Genomic DNA, 15,117 nt, shown 5'->3' on the forward strand with positions numbered 1-15,117 from the left:
AGTACTTTGCACAGGCGACAGAATGCAGAAAGCGATACAGCTGTGAATGCCAAATTACGGGCCTTCTGCTGACATGTCGAGATAGCATCTCTGCACACACTGACACAATCACATGCACATACATTCACCTCAGTGAAATTTACTGTATGTTAACTGCGTCAGTGTCACCCCTGATTCATCTCAACAGCTCCACAGCGAACTGAGTGTACGGTTGCAGAGACGCAATGCTACAGTGCAATGAAGTTGTGAAGATATGGAAGGCAGTCGCACCTGTGGCAGTGATCTGCTAAGGGCCCATCTGCACCTTTTTTACGCTTTATGCTCTCTCTGGAATTGCACCAGCATAAACACGATTACAAGAGGGCTGAATTTCGTACACCACACCTTGTGTGAATCCAACATAGCATCCATTGCTGCGATTAACGTCGCATCATATCTTTTCCCTGACCATTGGAATTGTTCCAATGCACGGTTTCGACAACTGTTCAGGGGCAGAAAGTAGTACTGTACCACCTTAACACTAGCTAGTCTGCCTTTTTTTTTTGTGTGTGGTTCCGAGCTGTTCCATGGACACATCGAAGCACAGTTACTTGGTATTCTTTGGCTGCGCGTTCCTTCTGTGTACAGCTTTATTTTTTTTCTGGCCAAAGAGACTATGCTATGTGCATAGTCTCTTTAACCCTTTCAGCCCTGAATTTATTTCACCTCTTTGGGAATTTTTCTGTAGTGGTATTTTGCTTCACTGCCACCCAAGGAAAACACTAACACAAAAAATTTCTCTAGGACTCCCTTAGTTTTAAAGATGGCGCCGCGTCCTATATATAGGACACCAGGGCTTAGTGGTTGCAAGAAAAGAAGAAAGCAATGTTTGGCGTTACTGTTTATTTTCAAACTTTCACAAATATTCAAATATTGAAAACAAACATGCTGCTTGCCTTGAGGTGCCGCTAATACTGGACATTGATTAGTGCGTGTGAAACGTTTTGAAATAGTTCTTTGTGCTTGATATGCACAAGTGGACGTTGCACTTTTCACACTTGGTTTTTGGCTTTCCTTTGCATCCTTCCAATTTGCATCGCTGTTGGTCTTCGGCCATGAGCGGCCAGCGCCCGACTTGATCATATCTCACGTCGTACACTGGTCGCTGGGATGTGCAATTTTGCCTTTTGAGTGGCTGCAGGGGAGAGGAGGATGGCCTTCCACGTTTGCGTGGCAGATCAGGAGAACCAGCTTTTGCTAGACTTTCCACGACACTTAGAGTAAATTCGAGCAAATCCATCTTCTCCCTTAGCCCTTGAACTTCAGCGTCACGCCTGTACTCGAGCCAGGAGTTAGTCACGGACAGGTTCATAAAATGCGTGATAACACGCAGTGTCCATTTTCGGCTGCGAATGAATGTTCGGTAGAGGCTTATCAGAAAGTCTGTCTTGTCTACGCCTCCCATACTTCGGTTGTACTCGCGGACAACGGCGGGACGTTTCACATTTACATATTTCCCGTCTGCTTTGCTCCATCGTGACACCTCATCCTCGTCATCAATGCCGAGGAAATTTGAGGCTAGGGTCACCGCTCTGTTGTCCAGCCATCTCGTGATGATGATTTTCTCATCGCTGCTTACCAGGCAGTCAGAGGACCCCCTTCCCTCCTTCATTTGGCCTTCTGGCTTCAATGGACATTTCTCGGTCCGGTTTGATCGGATTGTTCCAGCAGCATATATAGTTTTGTCACGAAGCACCCGCAAAACTGGCAAGGACGTAAAATAATTGTCAAAAAAAAGCTTGTGGCCAGTACCATCCGGTATTTGCCTCGCAAGATGGAGGACGAACGCTCCGGTCACTCCGAAGTCCTTTTTGTCTGCTGGAACAAGTTCAGTGGTTGAGCCTTGATAAACGAGGAAGTCGTAGATAATTCCCGAGGCACCGCACAACATGAAAACTTTCACTCCCCACGGATTTGGTTTCCCTTTGATGTACTGTTTTATGTCTAGCTGTCCTTTGAACGGGATAATTTGCTCGTCGATGCAAAGATGCTCCTCTAAAGTCAGGTTTAGACATCTTTCACGAAATGCGTCCAAAAGTGTCCTGACCTTCCAGAGACGATCATTGCTGTTGTGGTCTCCGTTCACATCAACAATGTGTAAGCAGTTTCTGAGCTTCTCGAACCGGTTTCGTGACATGTTCGCAGTTGAGAAAAGCTCAGTTTTGAGTGACGGCTTCCAGTACATGCGCAGCCGTGGGTAACGAAAGACACCCATCGCTAGATGCAGTGAAACCAGCTTTCTGACTTCTTCTTCATTTGTTTCAACAGATTTTCCCTCTTGAGAAACAGAATACATGTTTGTTTTCTCGGCAAGATCAACAAACACACTCTTCGGCACGTACCGAGAAAAATACTCATATGGGGTCGGTAGACCATCAAGATTATTCTCATTCTCGTCACCAGATGATTGAGGTTGATACGTGGCTGCTAGCTTATTGAAAGCTCTCCTGGACCACGACCTGTCCTCCGGTGTTTCTTTGTCAACTTCTTCATCGCTGGAGGCAGCCGAGAGCTCCTCTAGTGCATCACACTCATTGTCACAAACGTCTTCCAGAGCCTCAACCATGTCATCCACGTCATCCTCTGCGTCTTCGACCTCGGACATGTCACCATCCTTTAGTGCAGCAAACATGACATCTGGATCCTCGAGACGTAGATGTCTTAATCGAGGTCGCTTTGCCGTTGAATAAAACAATCCGGTCGGAATTGTGGCCTCTGCAATAAAAAACGTGAAGAAAATAGGCATTACCAAAAAAAACGTTCTGCCTTTGCATGCAACACGCGCCGATGGTTTACAACCACTGAGGCCTGGTGTCCTATATATGGACGACCGCACGCCAAGTTTCATCCTAGACGCCAGCGCTCGTTTCTCCCCTGGCGGAACGATTTCACCTCCAACGGGGGTAGGTTTCCGCCGCCGCTTCCCTTCACGATCGCGCCCGCGTTCAGTTCGCGCTGCGGGCGAAACGTCTCTTGTTTGCGACGGCGCCTCTTCGGATGATCGGAAATTATTATCGTGTTGTTAACTGTCACGACAGCAACGTAAACATGAAAGGGTTGATGCCACCAGTGAAATTCTGCCGATTCACAAGAAAATGGTACGAAAAAAGCAGACGACAGGCATGGATTACTGCGGTGCGCCGAGCGAAGTAAACAACTGGCAAACGAAGCGTGCTCGTTCATTGATCACTCCTAAGTGTATGACGGTTTTTATATGTAACCCACATGAATTTAAGAATTACTCGGTACATAATCCTTTTATTCATATAAAAATTTTCAGTTGTTCGACGAGCGCTGTATCCTGTCTTCTTTCTCGTGTTTCGTTTGTGTGTGCGCTGCCCAAGAATGGAAACCACTTTTGTTGTGTGCGCTAGCAGTGGCCGAAGTTCACGCGTGCCGAGGAATTGAATATGTGCACGATGCATTGAACATGACCGGAGTTCATTCCCGCTTCACCACTGCACCGATCGATCGAGTTACTGGACGATATACGCCCGCGTCTTGGTCGCGCCGGCATTGCTGAAGCGGGAATGATTACTAATACTTTCAACTTCCGCCTCTTGAGCACTGTTAAAAAATGACCAAGCTGTCTACATTGCTGCCTCTATTCCATATTGTAGGGGACGTAGTAGTTGAAGTTGTGTGCGCATGTCGTACTTGTGCTATGCAGCGATATATTTTGTTTATTTCCGCACAGTGTCGATGGAAATCCGTTGTCGCCATCAGAGACAACACGGATTTGTAGCAAACATATTGTGAGAAACTGCAAAAATGACTTTAGCTCGTATGTGCCGTATGCATGTGCCGCATCGTATGTGCTGACGATTTTTCCGGCGGCACATACGATGTCGTTTCCAATTACCTGCTCAGCGTCACTTACATGGTTAAGCAGACGCTGCCCTTTCGCCGCATTGCAGCCATAAAAATAATCGTCAAGCGTACCGATCTTCTTAAAGGCAAATAGAAGCGTGTACAGTCTGTTTCACACTTAGGGGAAAACTCGGAACGTATTGCATTGCGATGCGGCAAGCAATGGAGTCGTGCGGCGGCAGCAGCTCGAGCAGGCGCAGACGCTCGAGGGGCGGAGTCGTGATCTGCGTCGTCTGCAACGGCGGCGCGCGCTGGCCGCATTGTCTGGAAGCGTGCTCTGTCAGGGGCAGAGTACCGATTTCATCGGGACTGCGGGAGCTGAGCTGATATTCTTTACTAAACGTTGTGCGGCGCCAAACTCTGAGCCTTCATTAGCGATAATGGAGTTCCACAAACTTCTTTTAACAGCATGCTTCATTTGTTCTTTCGAAAGGGTGGGGTACTGAGCGCGTGCACGTATATTTGTTCACTGTGTGTGCTACCGTAATAAGCAGCGACAAGACGCACCAAGATGTGCGTGCAACGTGCTCAGTCTTTGTTTGACTCGAAAGGAAAACAAAGCACTCAACAATGATTACTATGGGGGTCGAACACGATGAAACAAACGGGTACGATTAAAGGAATGTTTTAGGTTAAGACAATGAGCTGGAAGTGATTTTTCTAGACAATCAATCACTACACCAGAGAGACCCTGCCCGCCGGCGGGGAATTGGACACGTCACGCTCGGAACTTCGGTTAGTATCTCGTCATGTCCCCAGCGGCAGCGATGACAGCGCTCATCCTGAAGGCAGTGAAGTGTAGAATGACTTGATCAGGGATGTGTTCATTCGCAGCACGTCTCAGTCGCTGACGATGGTGGATCGAAGCCTATCTTCGGGCGACTGATAGAGGGGATGGTGCGGCAGCGATACTTTCAACGGGCCCCAGACATTTTAAATGATGTTGGCGCCGGGGATTGAGGCGACCACTCCAAGAGAGTGACTGCGCGCTCTTCCAGCAGTTGTTGCACAACGCGAGCAGTGTGGATCGGCGACCTATCGCGTTAGAATATATAGTCGCCTTCCAGAAACGGGCCGTCAAGAATGTATGGAATCAGTACGTCGTCTATGACTGCCCTGCAGCGATGAACTTACCTTCCAGGCGTATCAGTGGGCGTCGCACAACGCTTAGTAAAGAATACCGGCTCATTTCACGCAGTAACGATGAGATGGGCGCCCTGCAACTGACAGTAGACGGTTTCCCGACAGTGCGGCCAGCGCGCGCCGCCGTAGCAGACGACGCCGTTCAAGATCCCGCCCCTCGAGCACCTGCGCGAGCTGCTGCCTCCGCCTGACTCAAGCGCTCGCCGCATCGCGATGCAATGTGCTCCGAGTTTCCCCCTAAATGTGAAACAGACTGTACATCGCCCTTCGAATGAAATGTCCACGCGCACACCCGTAGGCACACACCGCGCGCGGCACGAAACGTGCCCAAACACGCGCAGTGCAGGAGGCAATCAAGGCGGTGCGAACGAGAGATGGGAGAGGGGTACCACCCGCTAAAAGAATTTTGCTTCGCATGCGGCGCTCTCAACGCCGGCGCAGCAGCGCCGCTCTCGGTGCCGTTCTTGTCCATAGGACACACACATTGCGGCGTGCTGTGGCAAATGTACTAGCCAGAGAGAAAACTTTGTGCAACTATTGAAGCCTTGAGTGTCTTAGAAAACGCCTACAAAATTCTAATCACGAACACGCTCGTAGGTATGGAGTAAAAAATAACAAAAATTGCGCTTACCACTGCAGCCGCCGTTTCCGCCTTCCGCCATTTTGTTTGTTTACTATTGGCCTTACGAGGAGGAAGACGAAGGAGAAAGTGATGTCCATGCTTATGGGGATGTCTTGGGAGTCGGCTCAGTTCTTGTTTCAGATTCTTGAGCAGTTAAATCATGACTTGTAGCCGTTCTTCTTCGTGTCCTTTTTATAGGACACCAGGGCCGAAAGGGTTAACAAACATAATTGTAGTTTATGGGGGTAGCTCGTAACTGCAACACCTGCAGGGCAAGGATGTGGTTTATGCTGTACACACAAGTTTTCTTTAGCGAGTTTGGAAGGTGCGTCCATGCCACTGCCCTTTTTCCCCAACTTGGTGTGTGCAGAAGTGTACAGTCACAATGACTTGCTACTCCGAGGCTCGTGCGACCAGCATACATCGCTGTCCTGAAACTGTAGTGTAGTAGGTGTCGGAGTGTTTGTCATAGAGGTAATTCAGCAATAAAAGATGAACAGTGCATTCAAAAACTGCCAGAACGTTTCCCACCTCTTGTGCAGTGTCGCAACTATCTTTCTTGAGCACAAGAGGATTATCAACATGCATGCAAAGCTTTGCCACTATATCCGGTCAACCTTTCATGGAATATCCTGTCAAGGTGTGCCATGAAAATGTCGCTGGGAATCGGAGCTATATGTGAACCTATGGATATAATTTTTTTTATTGAATACAAACTTTGCCCTTCCGTTAGACAAACAGTGAGATTACATACTTCAACAGACATTGAGCTAGAATTTATAAAATCCATGGCACCATGCTGTAAATTTGACCCTTTGGCATGCTCGGTTAGATTGTCATGAGCTTGTCATGTTGCAAGAAAACGAGACTTCTGCCATGTCTTTCCAAAACAGCCATTGGCTTGTCCATACCGACTAGCCCTCGTGCACTGCCTGCCAAGTTAACAGAGAAAGCACTTGCATCCCCCAGTGTTGTCTTAATGCAATGGCATTACAGTAAAACCTCATTATAATGAAACATGATATAACGAAATAATGGATATAACAAAGTGAAATTCGCCTTGAAGTTCTTATAGAAATTCGTGATGTAGTATGTTCAATAATGGATATAACGAAGTAATAGATATAACGAAATAATTCTGGCTCTTGCATCAACTTTGTTATAACAAGGCTTTACTGTACATAGATCATTCAAAGGTGCTCAGAGTTGTGGGCTATGCTAGAAAATGGCTGAAAGAGAGGGAGAGGCACATGGAGGTGAAAGTGGAGAAAATTAAGGGGTGAAGAGGAGGAGGCAGGCACAAGCTGTTAACTTTGTGTCGTGAAACGGAGCGTGCTCATCCTCCTTGCTTGCTTGGTTGTGCAAGTCGAGTCGTGTCGCCTTGCAAGAAGGTGGTCATGCCTGATGAGGAGGCTATTACTGTCGCGGTGGAGAGTTTACATCACCAGGCCTTGCATTTCAGCAGTGTGAAAATGTTATGGTGCCGAAGTGCGTCGGCAATGCACCACTTGCTTGGAAGTGGCTCGAGTATGGAAGACGTCTTGTTTGCAAAAGACGATGGCAGAAAACGGCAAAGCTTTTTGTCGTGCTATAGCAGAAACTCGGATGGTGCAACGTCAACACAAGACCTTGAGTCATTACGGACTGAGAGAATGCAGTGCAATTGAAGGTCAAGTAACGAACTAAAGATTGTCCCTGATGTGCTGTCCTTTTGCTCCACTGTCTCTAATCACTGTGCTTGAGAAAATTCGTAGACGTGCCTTCTGAAGTTATGGCGGACTTTCTTCTTCTTCTTTTTCTTCTTCTTCAGGATGAAGGCCTCTCCAATTACCCCTGTCCTGCGCCAACCGATTCCAACTAGTGCCTGCGAATTTCCTAATTTCATCACTCCACCTAGTGCCAATAGGATAGCTCGCCCCACTGACGTCATATGGGTAGGGGCGGCTTAAAATTCAGCCGCGCAGTGTGCTGTGATCGGCAGTGATGTGCATTTTTAAAACCTTATAATAAATTACACGCTTTAGGCGGAGCACTTAGACACGTCAATTAATGATCAGAAGGACCTACTCTAACAACTCAGTACGTTTGTAGAAAATCGTAAAAATCGTTTCAGGGTCCCTTTAACTTGTTCTCAAGCTTCTTTGTCAGTCTCCAAGTCTCTGCCCCATATGTCAGCACCGGTAAAATGCACTGATTGTACACCTTCCTTTTCAACGATAATGGTAAGCTTTTAGTCGGGAGATGTCAATGTCTCCCGTATTCAATACAACCCATTTTTATTCTTCCTTGAATTTCCTTCTCACGATCAGGGTTCCCCGTGATTAATCGACCTAGGTAGACGTACTCCTTCACACTCTAGAGGCCGACTGGCGATCCTGAACTCTTGTTCCTTTGCCTGGCTAGTTATCGTTATCCTTGTCTTCTGCATATTAATCTTCAACCCCACTCTTACACTCTGTTAAGGTCCTCAATCATTTGTTGTAGCTCGTCTGCATTGTTGCTGAATAGAACAATGTCATCGGCGATCCGAAGGTTGCCGAGATATGAGAAGAGACTTGCGATGAGGTTCTGTCTGTGACAGGAAACTATTGTGTCCATGTGGACCAGTGTACAGTATGTCCTGGTGTGGTGGGGTGGGGTGTGCAGTTGCAAACATGCACTACGCCCATATTAAGATTGTGGCTTAGTAGCGTCACCAACCACTCTGCTTTGCCAGAAGCCATTTCATGCTTACATTTACTCTTGATTACAAAAGAGCCAGCATCTTTTTTACATAAAATTTATTTAGATATTCGCATTGTCATAAAAGTAAATACTCATTACAAAAATAATAGCAACGATGTCGGCAACGTTAAAGTAATGCATGGCAGCAGGAAAAATTCAGAAGAAAGCATGTACACAAATGCATGAATGAGCTTTACGCAGCTCTAATCAATGCCTTGCGCAAACACGTCGTAATTTGGCGTTATAATTCAGCCACATAAGAACTTCACTTTTCTAAATATTATGGAAGCTTTCAGGCACATGAATCTCCTTAATCTTCACTCCAGCTCAGATTACGACTTCCGGAACCACCCAGTGCACCCTTGCCAGTCGATGGAGCACACCGGGCAAACCTTTCCACAAAACATGCTTTTGCTCGACCGCGGCGCTCGACAACTTGTGGATCGCAGCCACACAGTCCTCCGTCATGCCGATTCACCTACCCGATAGTAAAGCTAAAGCACCTGCTGCTTCGCTTCCTCATCAGGGCACAGACTCGCCATGTACAGAGCCGTGTACACGTTCAGTTGAAACAATGTCTTTTGTCAATGATGCAGCACTTCTACGGCCGCTCGATGTGGCGCATCTCGCAGCTGATTCAGGGTCGGTGGGATGCTGCAGAGTCGCGCGTAGCCGGTCGTCCACCGAGGGACTCCTAATCACTGTAGGCAGGTCCTATGAAGCGCACATTGTCACGGTGCAGTGGCGTGCCTGGGACGCTGTTTCTCGAGTGGTGAAGTACTCGGACAACACGATCACTCTGTCGTTCTGTTTGTTGTCGTTGCTAACACCCGGTGCTGTCAATGTACAAGATTCAGTCTCTAGCTCGCAGTCCACCTTGCTGGACAAGGAAATGACTGTAGACCATGCTCGTGCTTCGCATTCAGCCACCAGCCTGAACAAAGAGGAGACGGCTGGTGCATCGGTGATGTCGGTGTTGGGAAACAAATACTTCAGCCACTGGCCTACCGCGGCTGTGGAGTCTTTCGCCAGACAGATGAACAGGGCCGGTGGGTTAGTTGGCAAGGTATTTCTGTCAAAGCTACTAGAGGGTCCAGCTGCTGCGCAACGACCTTTGTCGAAAACGTCTTCCTCTTTGTCGTGGTTGTAAACTCTACGTGAAGTGGACGCAACTCTGTGAACTGGGTGGGTTTGCTTTGCGATCCGAGTATTGTCATATCCAGTTGCTGCATCAAGAGCAGTGGGGACAACTTTCCGTGTTTTCTCATAATGAACCTTGGGGGAAGAGAATGTGGCTTCATGAATCGTGCGGGCATTCTTTGTGTCTGAGGGTTTCCTATTGATCCGAGATGAAGGTGGAGCAGGACTGCTGGTATGAACACTCTGGAAGTGTGTAGGGGGGATGGGATCATGAGCTTCTGTGTCGTCAACATTGCTAACAGCAGACACCAGATGCACATGCTCGTCAGTCAGCTTAGGTGCCTGGACACGTAGAAGGTTTGGCATGTTTTTAACAGCAGCTTCCATTTCTGTGTAGTCCAAGGTGTCTACCGCTCTATCGGGCTGCTGTTTAGTTCCTTCTTTCGGAGGAGAGTTAGTCAAGGTGCCAACCCTTGTGGCCAGTGCCAGTGAAGCCTCCACGTTCTGCGTGCATTGCGCAATGCCGCTCTTGTCACCGGTGGGGACTTAAGCCGATTTTTCTGCTGCACCACTACTATTCTTATTTCTACGACCTGCAGGAACCCTTGGCTTATGACTTGTGAAAGGAAGGCACCTGTCTCCGATGGAAGTATGCGAGAACGTCCCATCAAGCTCGTTTGATTCCTTCGAAGGAGACTTGCCTTCGTCCTTGCGGTGTTTGTCCTGCAAAATTTGTTCAGGGAAAGTGCAAGGGTCAGCATCTGATGGAAATCAGACTTTGGATCTGACACTAAATCGTTCCTTAGAAGCGTTATCGGCAACTGCCCTTTTAGAAGCTTGTTTTGTTTCCGTCTCGGCATCTGCGGTAGCTGACTTCAACATCTTTGAGAACTTGCCTTCACCGTTACTCTTGGACGAGCTAGGAAGGTCTGTTTGGATGTATGTCTTGGTCCCATCCCTGTATGCGCCTCGCAAGCCGCCTGTGAAGCCACGTGATGCGTTCGCTCCTCTCTTTGCCACGTCTGCAGCAACAGCAGCAGTGAACCACCTGTCTCTCGACTTGCATCGACCACAAGGATCTACTTCTGCACGGTGTCGTCTGTCCCACTTGCCGCCATCTTCACGACGTTCGTAGTCGCCAGACCTAAACGCCCGATGATGAGTCCTCTTGCGCTGCATGGGCTCCCTCTTGTCTCCAAACATAACTTCATTCCACAGAAACGAAGTCTGGTAGTGGGCCCGCCCTGCAGTGGCGAAACCGTCGCACCGCTGATACGGTCGGTGACTTTCCGATCTGTCTTGCGCGTTCGCCGAAATGCCGCCACAGATTCGTGGAGACTGCCGTGGAGCGTACGGCGCGCTGCTTCCCGCTTTTCGGTTGGGTACCCAGGCGCCCTGACGGCGAGGAGAAGGTCGGTTATGGAAGCCGCCCCGGCCGCCGCGTCCTCTTCCGAAGAGAAAAGGTGTCTGCGTAGGAGTTCCACGCCTGGGAAATGCCCTCCGTTGCATCAGACGACCACGAACGGCCCATGGTGGCGGCGGTGGACACTGCAGCAGCGGCGGCCGCTGCCAAGGACCGATGCACGGACGGAAGCCGCCGCCTCCGAGGAACGACGCGTTGCGTCCGACGACTCCACGCGGTCGAAACGATCGCCTCCTGCCGCAGTATGGCATGGGTGTTCGGGCAAAGCGTCCGTAATTAATGGACAGAAAGTTGGGTTCGCAGAAAGTTCCAACGGTGCCGTCGTCGTAATTTCCAGAACCGCAGTGGCTTCCTCCGTAAGCGTTGCAGTCTGAAACGTGCCGCTGCAGATGGTCCTCGCACTGGCCTTCCCAGTATCGCGGCACCTCCGCCAGCTCCAAGAATGTCTGCCGGTATCGGCGAGCAGCCACCGCCGAGCGTCTGTTGGTTGTGTCTATCGGGCACCCACCATATCTCCGGGTCCAGGCAGTAAGTCGCGGTCGGGAGCTCGGTCTCGCCTCGCTGCTGGCCATGGCGGCTTTGTTAGACGTGTCCGAACGTTTTTTTCCTCCCCCGTCTCCTTGCCAGCACGTGAGTACGCGCGTCTCAGATGATGATGATGGCCCTCTTTTATGGCTCGTGCCCACGAAGGTTTTCGCTCCTTGTCCAACTTCGTTTTTCACTGACAGAAGTTGTATAGTGCCTAGCTGCCGGACGTGTGACTACTTGTTGCGTCATGTTTTAATTGGGACTGCAATACCAGATGGATAAACTTTATCAAAAGAATAATCAGAAGAATCGCTAATGGTTGGGGCCCCTAGTCCAGGACTCCGCTGGCTCTTGCCATCTTCTCAGCTCTCTATCAGCTTGAGCTGGTCGTCGAGGGCCGAGCTAGACAGCAGTGCCTCCCATTGCTCCCTCGTGGTGTTCTATGTTGTGTAGTGTGCACTCCCACGTAATATGGTATATACCAGGGACGCACGAAGCACATCTGCACCGTCGATGTTGGCGTTGTTGTCGTGCTGCCCTGATATCCACGACGTATGCGGGGCCCACGGTTGGCGATTAGCACGCCTCTAGAGACGCGAAGTGCGTTCGATTCCAAAAGCGTCGAAAAAATAAGATGACGCACCGTCCCGCACAGTCGGCTGTGACGGAGCCTGGACAGCATTTCTGGCTGCCACTGCTGGCATGAGTGTTCTGCGCACACTTCTTAGGGTTCCTGCTGAGCAGATGTGGGCGTACGACGCCGCGGTGGACTTAAACGTGTGTGTCATTTCTCTGGACGCTGATAAACGCCGACGGCTCTCCCTCGGTCTCATATTGTGCACAATCTATGGCGCGATACCTTCAGCACCGCTGGTACTAGCCGTGCACGGTGTCTTATTAACTTGGAGATCTTTGAGTGGCGCCCTGTCGCTTGTGACGTCATGGATGGATGGGTGGAAGGTAGGAGCGTCCCCTTTGAAACGGGGTGATGGCAGTTGCCACCATGCTCGGCTTGTTTTTGTTTAACTGTGTTGTAAGTTATTAAAATTCGCCATTTTCTTTAAATACGTCTTCCTACACTTCTCTCTCTGCTTTTGAGCCACCAATCCTCCAATCGCCTTTTGCTAATTTCCACCGCATATTTATTCACATGACGGTTGTTATCTCTGAACCATAGGGCCTCAGTGGGGGTACTCGGCTGCCGCGCCGCGCTTGCACTCGCTACGTGAACGCAAGCTGACGCCGTCAGCCTACCTTGTTTCTCTGCTCGAGTTTTGAAGCGAAAAGCTTCACTACGCTAGTCAACACCGCGCTTCGCGCGAGCCGGCGTATGCCGGAATTGGCTCCGTAAGCGTGTTCACTGCCGCGCGCTATGCGTCATCGTTTGACGTTTGTCGCAAGCGCGTGCTTGCGACGACATTAGGCAAGTCGGGGAAAGAAGTGGCAAACGATATCGGCGCACATGCGCGATAGCCCGTTCTGATACACACACAATAGGGGTTCAGAAAATTTGGTTATGGTAATTCATTGTTTTTTTTTTCTTCTCTTTCTTTTTTTTCACATAGGCAGGACATTAGGCAATTAAATAACAAGAGCTTGGTGGCGCAACCCACCGCCCCGTTCCAAAGGCGACGCCCATAACATCTATCCATCCAGAAAAGCTCGATATGTAAGGGGCATTGTAGCTGAATACACATATTACATTTCGCTTACGTGCCCGAAGCGTCCACGGCACGAAGCTAGCGCGTTTTGAACGGAACAAGCGGGGTTTTCACGAACTGCGCTTAGTGAGGACGCCTGAAGAGCAGCACGCATACGAGGTGCGGCGGATTTCTCTTCTCTCTGGTCCGTTCTTTGTAGGCACGCGAAGTATAACGGCGGAAGCTAAGTCGCAGGCCGTGGAAATGTCTTTGGCGAATAATTTAGTAAAGTGAATGCGAGTGTCGTCACGTGAATAATTTCCACCGACGTCGTAATGGGTAATCGTTCCAATTGTCCTTTACAGCTTCGCTGTCCAACCACGCTCACACCGTGCATTGGACACCGTTTTTAAAACACAAGCTTTACTAACCGCATCGAGCCGAGTTTCGCCGACGCCAGTAATTTGACATTCATTTGACCGCAGCTCCGCCGTAGCCTTGGCCACGCATCACGTGACTCGCCGCGTCGAGCTCTGTCGCCACCGCCGGCTTGGCGCATGCACTCTCCGCAGCTTGGTCGCCACCTGACCACGTGACTCGCTGTGCGCCTGGCTAAGAGGAGCGCTGCGCTCGCCTAGGCAGTGCGAGCGTGGCCATAAATAGAGAGTTTTAGCCCAGCGGGTTTACGGCCAGCGGAGCGGAGCGGGCGAGCGGAGACGCGACTGCGCATGCGCACCACGCTGAGGCGGCCAGCGATTTTACGGAGCAGCGTTTACGCCCGCTGGAAAGCACTCCCCAGCGGAGGGTATACGCAGCGCGCGAGCGTGCGTAAGCGCGCGCGGGCGTGTATGGGAAATGCAAGATGGCAGCCACGAACATGAACGCCGGCAGTTCTGCATCGACGACGGCGACTGCGGCGTTGACCCGTGCATTAGTACTCAGCTCATTATTAACAAATAATGTACTGAGAATATGTAATATATCTTTATTCAACATTTCTTGTTTAATAAAAGCAAGCGTAATTCAAATTCATTTCTCAGTAACTCCTATTCGGACCACTAGGTGGGGCAGCAGAGCGCCCTGCTCTAGTGTTCCTGTATATGCTCCCGCAGGGAGCAGAGTTGCGCATACCTTTTCCGGCGCCGCTCGCACCGCTATTGGCCGAGCGCGAAAAATGACGTCAAATGATCCGCGCCGCTGCGAAGCCAACTTTACGGGCGCATCGCCGACTCATGCGAACTCGTCGTTTCCGTCAGTACCATCGCCATTGCAATCAGTGGACCGTCGATCGTGCGTTCAGAGGAGCAGCTAGAAGCTCTTGCATCTTGAATCTTTTTCTATTTGCAGATTTGCTGCTACTAAATAGTAAGCACTACTAAATAGTAAGTACTACTAAATAGTAATAGTAAATAAAAGTAAGCTTTGCTTAAAATGTGCACATGTCAACATTTGAAATGCGCTTAAATCTGTGTCTGCACCGCATGTATCGAAAACGTGCAGCTGTTGTGAACGATGGTTACTGATAAATGGCGCTCTGTTAACGGTCACTGACGTAACTGCAGGCACGATAGCTCTCTTGGCGACGGTCATTAATCGGCTGGTTTCGGCAGCCAAAATGCGCTAAGTGTCCACCTTACGTGTGTGAAGTTTTAAACACTCCTTAAAACATTTCTTGCTTTCTGGCCATGATAAGACAACTTCATATGCATGCTGAAAATCATTGCACCGCTGTTTGTGGCAACGTACTGCGCGTTTGCGAGCGAACTTTGGAGCTGTTCGAGCCACGGGAGTATATTATTTTGGGGAATCGAAGGCGGTCCACCCCATATTTGTACGTTCGTGTGTGTGTTTGTATATGCGTGTTTACATAGGTACATACAAAGTTTCGGTTGGTTGGAAGCCCACCCCTTCCGGCTGCACGAATGACTCGTTCGAGCGTAGCCTGTATTAACAAGTGCCCTTTGCTAAGCGCCTGCGAACAATTGGCG

The 15,117-nt window shown here is 49.6% G+C and overlaps 1 protein-coding gene across 1 annotated transcript; it reads right to left on the bottom strand.

Annotated features, from left to right (window-relative positions):
• Positions 1-964: 964 nt before the first annotated feature.
• Positions 965-2,671, bottom strand: LOC129382575 (piggyBac transposable element-derived protein 3-like). Its single transcript, XM_055066722.1, has one exon. The coding sequence runs from the start codon at positions 2,669-2,671 to the stop codon at positions 965-967; it is 1,707 nt and encodes a 568-aa protein (XP_054922697.1).
• Between the last annotated feature and the right edge of the window lie 12,446 nt (positions 2,672-15,117).

This window comes from Dermacentor andersoni, chromosome 6 (genome assembly GCF_023375885.2).
Source record: "Dermacentor andersoni chromosome 6, qqDerAnde1_hic_scaffold, whole genome shotgun sequence".
Lineage (NCBI taxonomy): Eukaryota > Metazoa > Arthropoda > Arachnida > Ixodida > Ixodidae > Dermacentor > Dermacentor andersoni.